The sequence below is a fragment of the Ostrinia nubilalis genome, chromosome 9, assembly GCF_963855985.1.
Source record: "Ostrinia nubilalis chromosome 9, ilOstNubi1.1, whole genome shotgun sequence".
Classification (NCBI taxonomy): domain Eukaryota; kingdom Metazoa; phylum Arthropoda; class Insecta; order Lepidoptera; family Crambidae; genus Ostrinia; species Ostrinia nubilalis.
This window is the reverse complement of record NC_087096.1, coordinates 6404348-6417124: the sequence shown is the minus strand read 5'-3', so window position 1 is coordinate 6417124 and position 12777 is coordinate 6404348. Positions and strand designations below refer to the sequence as shown.

Genomic DNA, 12777 nt, shown 5'->3' with positions numbered 1-12777 from the left:
CAGTCATGGTGCATAAAAATAAAAATGTAGATATGACCAATATGTAAATGTAAATAAATAAACATTCTAGGATATTTTTTACTGCGCCATCTTGTACCATGCTAAGTAAAGCTTGCGCTATGGTATACCAAACATTACTTATTTACATGCTCGTATTTTTACTCGTAGCAAATTACGTTAATTGTTGAACAAAATCTGGTATACTTACCTACTAGTAGCGATTTATATAAAAGTTGTGAAAAAAGAAAGTTATTAAATAATGTTCATTCTGGATGGATTCTTAGATTAGATATTATACTCGTATGTTTTAAAAACAATTCTACATGACTTTATTTTTTTGTGATTGACTTGGTTATGATTATTAAAATTGACGAAAAAATAATTACCCGTTTATTTATTTACATACTTATTATCACGTTTTCCTTAAAATTAATGATTAGCCTAAAGATGCAGTTGTTTACAGTTTCTCTTTCTTTTCCTCTTTTTCTACGTATTTTTGGTCCTCTGTATCATTTGAGTATGCTTTTAGAGGTCCATGTTTCCAGTTGTCAGGGTAGCCATGTTTTCTGACGTCATCCCACCATTGCTGCTCGCCCTGAGCGAATAAGATGTAGATGAGATTGGTGGTCATCAGAACTCCAAGGCACACCCAGAACGAAAGCCGCCACTGTTTCAGAGTTGACTGAAAAAGAAAATAATTTAGCTTACATGGAGAAATCAACTGGGGAAATTACTTTATAAAAAATCACCTTTACGAAAATACTTGGTCAACATAATGAAGGAGGTATAATCTATAGTACTAATATTATAAATGCGAAAGTAACTCTGTCTGACTGTCTTGCTTTCACGCCTAAACCACTGAACCGATTTTGATGAAATTTGGCATAGAGATAGTTTGAGTACCGAGATAGGACATGGGACAATTTCTATCCCGGTTTTTGAGCAGGGACGCGCGCGATAATTTTTTTCTGTGACAGACAAATTTCTACGCGGGCGAAGCCGCGGGCGGAAAGCTAGTTTGCTATAAATCAATGAAAAATCTCTACTTACATCTGGAGTCAGCAATCCAGTGAGGTAAGGCACGATTATTCCAGAAATGGCTGCGATCCCGTTGACCATCGCTGTCGTGGTTCCTGAGTAGTTCGGGCTGATGTCCAGGGGGTTGATCTTCATGCCACTGTAGTACGCCCCCATGAGCACCATGGCGAAGATGAACCAGAAGACCGCCATGGCGGTGTCACAGCCGGAGTAGGAAGCCATAATAATGCAGAGACCAGGACCAGTTGCCGCTGTTGAAATTATATATTTTAAACAATGTCTTCAGAGAGTTAAACTTTAGTCGAGTAATAGAAAAATAGAAGAATAAGTACAACTTGAAACAACAGAATAAAATGCACTAAGATAAAATCGTTTGCTTTCACAAAAGCCTGAAATTGGTTTGTTCAGGATCGATTTGAGTACGTTTTTAAACTAATATAATAATAACAACTTATATGGTGTTAAGCAATCCGATTGGGTAATTACACTAGTTGTGATATCTGATGTCACCCACACACAATAGTATAAACTTTTTACTTGTATAATTAATTTGATGTGTGTGACAGTCGTTAGCAAAACACTATACTCTAAAACATAATTGACAGTGTTGAGGTCACTCACCAATGCTTGTATAAATTTTCCTGGCATTTTTAATGCTGTGGTAACCTCGTTTGATGCAAAAATCACAAATTAGACCGAAGATGAAAGCGGCGATCCACATAGCCACGTATGGAAGTGCTGATAGTGTGCCAGTGGACTTGATGTTGAACTTGAGCACGTCTGTCATGTACTTGGGGAGATCCGTCACCATGGTGAAGTATCCCCAATCGTGGCCGATCTGGAAACCAAAGAGTAACGTCATGTAAAATTAGAATATCGCGCAAAAAATCCCTGTTATTGTGAACAAAAATGTATGACCCACGGGGCGTACTATACGATAGTCAATATTATAACTTACTTATTCCACAATAAAAAAAAACTAAAATAGTTATTAGAGATGTTACTTATCTACTACCCGTTCGTGCTAAGTTAGCCGATGCGCGTCCCCTCCCCCAACCGCGATTAAACGCAATTAGTTAGTGATTAAACGCAATTAATGTGTCTTATTTTACGCAAAAACACAATTTTTATCAATAATAATAAATAAAAAAATATTTTAAATATACTTTGTTATAGTTATAGACGCTTCCCTTCAAGTGACGTCATATCGCCAGCGGCAAAAAAGCGAACGGATAGTGCGTACTGTCTAGTGAACGGTCTCTATTCGCAATTTTGATTTCTGGTAGATAGAGTAAATAAATAAATAATCAAGGTGCCTTATACAAATTCTTTTAAACATCCACCCACAATCATATCGAATAATCTTAACCATACAGTGAGGTACTTACGCCAGCCATAATTAGTGCCCAAAGAGGCACAGATCGAAGTAAGGCCTTCCATGGGGTGGGGTCCAGTTTCTTCTGGCCCCCCTTTAAACAGTCAACTGTCTCGTTTAGGAATTGTTTCTCGGAGTCAGAAATGTACGGATGAGTGTTGGGCGTACTGTAGCACAGGACAGTCTAAAATAAATAAAAATATGCATTTTATTAAAAAAGTAAACGAACAACTTCATTCAACGATCATTTCATGATTATTTCATATGGGAGAGACCGCAGATGACAGAAGATAATAATAATATGATAAAAATGTATTGAGATCGAGCAATCTCGTTTTGATTAAAATCAAATAGGTTACGCACAGCTCAAGGACATTTACGATTATAATGTTAGTCGTTTGCTAGTCTATTCACTAGCGTCCCCGCGGACTACAGTCGAATTATTTGTCGGTTAGGTCCAGCTGTATGAACAAGTATGAAAATTTATGCTTTATATCGATTTGGTATAGACCGATTCTTCATACAAATTAGAAGCTGACGAAACCACTGACCGGTAAAAAGGCTAGCCTGCGAGGACCCTTAAAGTATGTAGATATTTTACATCACATGATAGAGTTATCACTTACCCAAAGTAAAAACCATAAGATTCCAATTCCTCCAAACACGTAGAACACGTCCTCCCAGTTGCCATTGTACAGGATCAGTCCTGAGATGTAAGTGCCGGCGATGTTCCCAATCTGGGCCCCCCCGAAGACTAGGGATCCAAACCTAGCCCGTTCATGCTTAGGTGCCCAGCGCGATAGCATGGCCATTAGACCTGGCATAGTTGGACCCTAAAATGAAAAACTGCTATTAGATCTTCAAGTATTTTATTGACATTTAAATATTCATGAGCATTCTCTCTCTAATTTAACAGAGGCAAATGGAGGATTTGTAGAGTAGAGAAAAATATGATTATGACATCTTTAGTAAATGCAACTAAGAGTAGCTCACCTCTCCGAAACCTTCAATGGCTCTCAATATGAACAAAGCAGGGGCTCCTCCCATTTTGACCGTGACGGGAGTGATGATGGTACAAACGGCGGTGCAGAGGAGGCCCAGCCCGAGGACCCACTTCCCTCCAAACCTCTCGGCTATCATACCTCCAGGGATGTGAGTGAGGACGTAGCCGTAGTAGAACGAACTAAGGAGTAAGCCCTGTGTAGCCTCACTCCAATCGAACAGAACTACCTGGAGTAAATAATTTTTGCTTGTTCATATTGTTGCGGATTAAAGTTAAGAAATTCACTTTAGGCTGCGATAAATCGTCAGGGATATCAAAATACAAGTATCTTGATCAAGATATACGACTGTATTCACAAACATTACTATGAGGTCTTACAGCGCGTGCCACACGAACCAATCACAGAGCTCGTTTATGAATACGGGCGTTGAATCTTGATTCGTGGTATGAAATAAGGTAGGCTTAATAAAAGTCAAACAAAAATATACTTCAAATTCAATTTTTTTACTTACATCGTTCTCGAAGTATTCTATTGTACTCGTAGTATTGGAACTACTGACTAGAGTGGTCAGATCAGGGCAGGCGTAAGGGTCGTAACTCCCTGACTCACTGCTCTCTTTCTTGACCATTTGAGTGATGGCTATGTTCAAACACACCCTCATGGTGTATGCGTTGGCTATGGCGAACAGCGCCATGATTGCCATGACATACCTCTGGGGTATTATGAATACTGAAAAGAAAAAGTAAAAACAATATAAAAAAACATAAAATATTTGTGTAAGTACAAGTTTTATTGTCAAACCTAAAATTTCCGGTATTGAGAGAATTTAATACGAAAAGAGCTCCTAGCAAAAAAAAAAACAAATCAAATAATAAATGCTCTATGGTACTTTTGACATTCTCTCTATCACCATTTTGTTGTGATACCTATCTCCGCAATAAAGAAATAACTACTTTGCAAGTTGAGTTTCTGGATTCTCAACAAAATAATATTCATGTTAAGTTCCCTGTATGATTATTCGGAAAATATGTATTTATTCGTTCCCTTGGAGGGAGGGAGCATAAAGCCGTTGATCTGGTTAATTCACGTCAGTCAGACTCCTATGACGGCTCATGCGTATTTTGAGAGTAGGGATAACCTCATCACTAACAGAAGAAAAAATCGCAGGTTTTTTATATACCTAATATTAGATGGGAAATATAAATTTCAGAGTATTAAAATAAAATAATAGTTAATAAGTAAAAAATAAATATCCTTGGACATTTTACACTAGCTTCTCGTCCTAAACTAAATAAAGCTTGTACTATGGGTTAATATGATAACAAAAAAGTTCAAGTAATAACAAAAAATAAGATAAGTGTTAGTTACTTACGTTTGGATAAAATGAATCTCCATCCCGTCAACATTGTGGTCACCTTTTAGATCTGTAGAAGAATGCAAAAAAAAAAGTTAACGCAAGTCTGATTTTAAAGTCTTGCAATTAGTTCAATATGTTTCCACTTTAACGACTTAATTGATAAAATACACAAAATTCAGCATGTCCACTTTTTTTTAAATGTATTTAAGGTAAGAAAAAAAATAAAATTAATAGTACTTACTGTAATTTCCTTCGTAAAACCTTTTATTTTATTTTTTCATTGATGCTTAAATATTAATTTATTGTTACTAAATTTCCATCGCTACCTGTTAAGCTCCAAGATTAAACTAAGTTTGGTTAGGCCGCGCTTGCCTTGTAATAGTGTTGTGATTTGGATCTCTCTTTGTTATCTGACGTTATCATTGTATTTAGCACTCTTGGACAGTAAAATAATGACAAAGGGAATGCACGTGTCGTGATTTTCGTATAGGGTTGTCAGACTAGCCAAAACAAGTAAGAAACCCTTTGTAAAAATAACTTGTCTCAAATGCGATTAATAATGTAGTTCATGTGATTAAATAACGTTCAGCTTTACTCATGCTTAAATATACTAAATTAAAAGTTTAAATAAAATTCTATAAAGCCTTTTCCCGTAAACATTTTAAAAATAAATTCTATAAAACGAAATTCTCAGTTTCTCTCAGTTTATTTGGAAATTGCTTAATTGTAAGATCAAAAGTATTATTAACAATATTTTGGCACACATGCCACAGTGGCAATGCCACTACGAATTAATTGCTCAATAGTGACATGCTTATTTCGTGCTAGTATGAGCATGTGTAACCTTTAACCTAGAAAGACGAAAAGATTTAAGACGGCCAATTCACAATGCAAACTTCCTGCACAATGAAAAATAAATTAATAAATTAATTTTAAAAGATCTTGAAACCATCACGCTGCACTGCAATGTTTCAATTCGTGTCTGACAACCCTAAACTAATCGTGGATCTTAATCGTCGTAAGAAATCAGAGGTTTCGCGTTAAACGAAAATATCTCTAGTGGTTTATTACTTAAGGGGGCAATAGCAAGCCAGATCTTGAAATATCACCAACTACTTATTGCACGTGAGAGGTATTACGTCGTAAGTGTGACTTGGTACGGTTATCTCAAAAGTATGCCAATTGGAGAGGATAGGTATGTTAAATGTCATTTGAACCATTTTACGTAAAATGGATAAGATTAATGACGATTATTTATTGTTTTTTTCGACAAAGCACGCGAAGTGAACCTGATTTGACCATAACGCCGAATTCAATGGTTGAATCTGCTGTATAAAATGAGACCCAAGATTTCAAGATCTTGGGATTTTCAAAATTGAAGAAGGATTGGATCTTCAAGATTCCAAGATGCGAAGTTAAAAATAGTAAAGGTTCAATTCTCAGTGGTAGCAAAGTGTTCGGTTTGGTTGGTAGCGCTAGTTCTGAGCCCGCCTAGCTACTCGTAGCTACCAACATCTTGTTCTGTCTTGTTGTGTTTTGACAGTAGGATGTAAGATAAGCCAGTTCCTGTGGTAGAGGACTCCGGGTGAAGCTCGCTTCCAGCTTCAGCCTGATCATCATTTTCCATCAGGTGAGATGCAGGAAGAGGTTCCCCGTTGTGGGAAAAAATCAAGGCAAGAAACTGAATATCTAAACCGCTACTGCGTATTGAAAGTATACTTAACGCATTTAGTGTTTTTTACAATGTGTACGAAAAACTTTCAGAAATTATACAGGATTTCTAATTTCTTTGTTATTACTATGTGGTCTTGTCAAAAATCACTTGACTAAAATTGACTTAGCTGAAACGGGACTGGCCCTGCGTTGCAACCCCTTATACATTATACTTACACTTTATATTGAAGCTCATAATTGTAGTTTTTAAATAAACAAACAATCGTAATTACCGGCTTAAAATGTGCCTGTAAGTATCTACGTATCGATAATGTTGCAAGTCAGTCATTTTCTAGTGTGGATAGTGCAGGTGGTCCGACGACCTGGTGAAGGGTGTGGGAAGTACTTGGAGCGCAGGACCGGTCGTTGTGGAAATCCTTTGACCAACAGAAGATGTCATTTCCATAAAACGAACAGACGGAAACAAATACCTACCTACACAAAAGAAAATTATTTTAATTCAATTGAAATTTAACAAAAAGTAAAAATTAAAATATGCTTATAAGCTTTTTAAATAAAAATTTTCATTCAAATCGCTCCCTTTATTTACTTATTATTTATTTACTGAATTATCAGCATCATCATAATCATGTTTAATAGTAAAGCAGAAGGTTATTGGAATAAATCTCGCAAAAAATTGCACATTTTAATATTTTTTCTGACATTGAGATAAACCCAAATGATACAGTCTACTGGAAGACGACGTATGAAATCAAAGATTTTATTTCAAAGATTATTAATTTGAAAAATGTATACATAATATTTCGAAACTATTATCATGATAATTCTTATGATATGACAAATATGATCACTATCAGTTTCAAAGCCATCTTCAAATCGAATGTCATAATCTTTTATTTTTCTTATTGCTTGCGTATCGCACCTATCCATTACAATAACAAGTATCTACTGAAACAGTACCTACTATTATCATTCATAGTAGGTATTTAGGTATACTTAAACCTTTGTTTTGACGTCATCTCTTATCACCAGACGCACTTTCTGGAGATAAGTATTCCGATCTGTTCTCCCAAACCGATCCATTCCATGTCACTGCGATATTACGAGTATTACCTATCTATTGCTTTTAAGTTCCCGTCTGATACTAGAAATTTTAGTTGCTTGAACAATCTAGTTATTTCTGCTTAAAAATTTTCATGATAGTTCGTAAGTATCTGGTTTGTTTGGTATGAAAAACAGAAATTGAAAAATTTCAGCTTACTGTATTTTTCTCTGTGGGCCTTTGCACGAACTCAATAACCTTTGAGGTACCTAAATGAGTTGTGTTTTGGTAAAAGAAAATTATGAAGACAAAATCCCTACAACAGAATTCCATACATAAACCATTAACCTTAAGTAATGTTATTGAAAAAAAAAACAATGTCTGTCGAGTCTGCAGTAGTTAAAATAAATATTTTCGGCACATCAATGAAATTTTTTATGAGTGTAATATTTACTAGCCAATAACAATATATCCAGAGTGCTCCAGATGACAAAATAAATTAATTTTGCAGAAAATAGACATTCGTCATAGAAAAAAACTGTCTTATCTCAATAATGTTGAGTTGTGTGCGTATGAGATATTGCGCACTTTATTCTCAACACTTCACAATTACCTCAAGCAAATCTTATTAACCCTTAAACTCTGTTCGTTTCATTTATTTATAGGTACTTGTATGTGTAATTGTTTTTAAGTTTTCTTTGTATAGTTTTCTAAGAATTTAGTCATTACAAATTCTATAAGTTTTTGTTCACTGATAGTGATATCTATTGAAGTAGGATATTTAACCAAACTTTATGCACTTAATATGTACTACTCTGCCAAAATTATGTAAAAGGTTTATCGTGTACAGTGTCGTAGCATTTGTTGCTGATGCACGGCCTTGGTGACGACACAACGTAAGATTTTTACAGCCTACACGGTCCAAAAATATTATTTAGGGAAATAAAACGCGTGTTATTATGATAATAAGGTTTCTTGTTCGATTAATACTAGTTTACAATAAGATTACTTTACCATTTCCTTACGAATTAGATATAATAATTAGGTGTATGTTCACAATGTACAAATTATGTTAGTTTTGTCTTAGAGTTAAATTCAGAAAACAGTCCGCCTAGCCGTTGGGCGCAAGGGCACTTTATGTACTTCGCTGGGGGAAGCCGCGGTGCTCCAGCATTTAACACTTCAACGTCGACGACAGTTGGGCAAGGTGGGATAAGAAGGACTCGATGTGAGTATTTCTATCCCTTCAGTCATAATAACAGCAGGCAACAATGAGCGAAAGAAATATAGATAGCCAAATATAACCCTGTCACGGACTTAATGGTGCAACGCAAACTCCTTAGGCACTGAAATATATTTATTTTAGTGCCTTATCATCATCATCATCTTAGCCATAGGACGTCCATTGCTGAACATAGGCCTCCCCCAATGCTTTCCATTTGGCCGGTTGGTAGCGGCCTGCGTCTAGCGCCTTCCTACTACCTTTAGGCTGGTTTTAGTGTCAAGCGGACTGTAAGTGCGGATCGCTCCGCATAGCCGATCTGTATGAACTGCTAGGGAGCGGAGCGGTTCTTCCGGACCGCATTACTCTAAAACGCTCCCTAGAAGTTCATACAGATTGGCCGTGCGGAGCGGGTCCGTACCAGACGGTCCGCGTGACACTAAAACCAGCCTTAGTGCCTTAGGAATTTACATAATATGGACTATAGTCGTTGGCAAGGCCTTTTGGAATTCTTTATTTTTTTCACACACATAGCTGGACTGAAAGTAGGTACCTATTTAACGCATTACATTTCAATAATAATAAATAAGGTAACTAAACCGGATGTAAGAAATTGCTGACTGAAAGAAAATATTTCACCGACTTACCCCAGCTTGCCCTCAATCATACAAAACTTGTTCAATAAGGCAATCGTTTCCTAGTGGCAATCTTACGAGAGAAATACCTTTATAAATACTAGCACCTTATGTATGGCACGTAGCGAAACTATTTTAGACAGTATAGCTTGTTATCTCATACAAACAACTTTTTAATGAAGTCTATTCCTTTTTCTTATTTAGGTACCTACTAACAATTTCACATGCACTCTTTTAGTGAGCTACGAAAAGCTTTATTTTATTTATTTGGATTTTAATTCTAGGTTCCAAAGAGTTCTCAATGAATTGTTGTCGGTTCCGTTGTTTCAATTAGATTGCCTATTAGTTATTATTATGTCTTAAAAAGGTTTGAATTACCACAAAACAAACACTAATTATGGTTTTTCGTTATTCCGGGCGACACAATTCGTTATCATCATATTATCAATAAAATTGTTAGTCTAGCATTTGCGTCACATTTTACCTAAATATTTTTCAAAAGTGGATTATAGGTATAATCTCCAGTCAAGTGCCTTTATGTCGAATTCATTGTAGTTTAATGGATTACTTTTATCATGGTGTTCATTGATATTTGATATGTATTTTTAGTAATAATTTAACTGTTATTTTAAAGTCGTATTATAAGATATATAAAAAAATAAAATTGACTTTTGCGGTTATGGCCTTTGGGAAATAAATTGTTTCCAATGCAAATGTAACGTAATTTTTGACATGCGACTTCAGAAAAAGTCCCTAGACGGTATGTAGAAATGTTGAACAAATAATAAGTTTTGCTTATTCCCTTCGTAACGGAAAAAGTAGGTAATTAAAAAAAACCTACACTATCACATAATAATGTCCATCTTTCGTTACTGTCAAAGTTTTAAAAATAAGATTAGATTATTAGTAGGACAAGAGTGTGCTACGCATCAAGCTAAATGTTTCGTAAAGATTTCACTAACTACTGCGCATATTGAGGTGTTAGCTAGCAGATTTCTTAAAAGTATTTTTAAACAAGACATTTTTGACAAAAATAACCACGTAAGAATGTAAGCAATAATTTTAAGTAATTGTCCTTCGAGAAAACGATTGCCTAATTTTTGTCTCAGTAAAGTTAACCACGAATTTTGCTGACAATAGAATGAAATAACTAACTGAATCGCATGGTATGGTATTTTATTATGCCACTTATTAGCAGATGTACGTCGTTTTAAGGCGTTCTCAGGCTAAAACAACAACTTACTCGTGGTTTAACATCAAAATCTTAAATAAATTCCCTATTTCATACAAACAAAAACATTGTGAATGGTTTTTGGAGAAAGTTGTTGTAAATGCGTATTAAAGTCACCTTAAACGATGATAAAAATAATAAAGTCCGCAGTTAACTTTACTCATACGTTGTCGATTCAACGTAATGATACTATAGCATGGTACAACTGAGCATAATATCACTAGATTAGATAACTAAATATTCGGGTTTGAAGCCCACCGCATACCGCAAATAAATCAGTGGTTCTGCGGTCTGCGGTCAGCTTCGAACCTGCATCTTAAAGTCAAGTCTCGTAAGTGATTTGTTACTGATGCGACGTAATTATCACTTTGGTTTTGAACCTAAAATTAATTTATTGTGATGGTAAAACAGGACTATAATGAAAAGTTGGAACTATAACTTGGCTATTAATTTTAAACAAGAACATTTAACTTTAAACACGGTGATTTCAATAACAAACACAGTTATAATAAAGGGCAACTTTAAATGAAAACTCTAAACACCTGGAAAAGAGTCAGTGGTCCTTATAATTCCAATACAATTCATTAAGATCAAATTAATTTTTCTATGTATGACTTCAGTGAATTAGACTATCGGCATCCAGTGATTTCATCCCCACTAGGTGGACTTGTGATTAAAAAATTGACGCAAGAAAAATCAGCAATTTGTTTGTTTAGTCAAGTTTTCGTTTGATTTGATAGTCGCAAGAAAATTTGTACATTTTGATACAACTGTCAAACGTCACATTTCAAACGTCAATTCGATCAGATCGAGTTCATAAGATTGGCGATACTGCAGTCGATTTGTACTTTGTACTTATTTTGATTTACCTTTTTTCACTGTAAACCAGTCACGAGACATGACTCACGAAAACAATACGTTATTACGTCGTAGTACAACATATTAGCTAACAGGCAGTGTAATCTTTAGATGAGCAGGTTCTAATACGAATCCTTTGGTATTGCTTCAACGAATAACAAAAAACGATTCCCTAAAGTCAGTGGCAGTTAAAATCTCTTTCATAATAATAACAGTTATTTAATAATTATTTATTTATTGCTTCATTTTGAAAGAATCTTTGGCTCTGAAATGATATCGCCTTTATATCTTTTTATACACATTTGAAAGATTCTTATCTTTTTCACACACTTTCAGCTCTACCACCTTCTGCCAATGTTATCACCTGAATATTTTGATTGAAACCAGCCATATACTCCTAAGTGCAAGTACATTTGCACCCAAAATGATCTCTCCAAATTATTCAGGGCTTATTAAGTTTCTTAAACACTTTTAAATTGTTTAGCCAACTCTATCAGACTGATGCAGTGGCCTATGTGACACCTCATACATATAAAGCAAATCATGTAAGCCCTATTTTTAATAATTATACCTAAAATTAATATTTTTCAGTTTCAGAACAAAAGAGATTTTACCTAGCTGCTGACTAATCCATCTGGCCACAAAACTGACATCTGCGTCAACAGCTGGTGACATTCGACACCTAATATATCTTATAAAAATAAATGTGCGACAATGAAGGTATCAAACGTTTCGCTTGTCGATACTTTGTCGTTACGACTACTTACAGAAGTGTATATCTACAATGGTTTGTGCCTGGGTATAAAATTTTAGGTAGATACATGTTTCCTTCGATTACCATCTTAACAAAATAACTGATTAATTACAATCATTGTTACGTTCATCATCACTTCTCTTTTAAAAATAACATTATGTACACGTAAGAACAAAATGCTTATATGAGATGACTAATTAATTAATTATAAATTCGTATTAAATCATTGCTAACTGAGTGAGACGACGCAAGTCCTTAACTGCCTCTGTCGTAAAATAAATATGTCTTTATACATAGTGTGAAGAACAGGTTGACAAAACCGCAAACAGTAACCTAAGATCATTTTCCCCAAAACTAGTGAAATGTTTTCACTACTCACTTACACTCAGTTACGAGTCTTCACTTATTTATTGCTGCCATTTAGTGTTTGATGAGTTAAAACGTTATACTGCAAAACTTAAAATGCATGTAAAACAAAGTATAAAAAACGTGAAAATAACCAATGATTTTCAACTTAACAAAATGGTAAAAGAGCACCGTCAAACTTTTTGCTCACCTGTTCCTTACACTCTGTATAAACGAATAAT

The 12777-nt window shown here is 35.0% G+C and overlaps 1 protein-coding gene across 1 annotated transcript; it reads right to left on the bottom strand.

Moving 5' to 3' along the window:
- Window positions 1–375: 375 nt before the first annotated feature.
- LOC135074511 (putative inorganic phosphate cotransporter) lies at window positions 376–5147 on the bottom strand. The gene is made up of 9 exons (XM_063968819.1): window positions 5016–5147; window positions 4790–4841; window positions 3929–4146; window positions 3407–3643; window positions 3040–3246; window positions 2427–2597; window positions 1660–1876; window positions 1051–1289; window positions 376–682 (listed from the first exon to the last, which is right to left on the bottom strand). The coding sequence occupies exons 2-9, from the start codon at window positions 4821–4823 to the stop codon at window positions 458–460; spliced, it is 1548 nt and encodes a 515-aa protein (XP_063824889.1). The 5' UTR covers window positions 4824–4841; window positions 5016–5147; the 3' UTR covers window positions 376–457.
- Between the last annotated feature and the right edge of the window lie 7630 nt (window positions 5148–12777).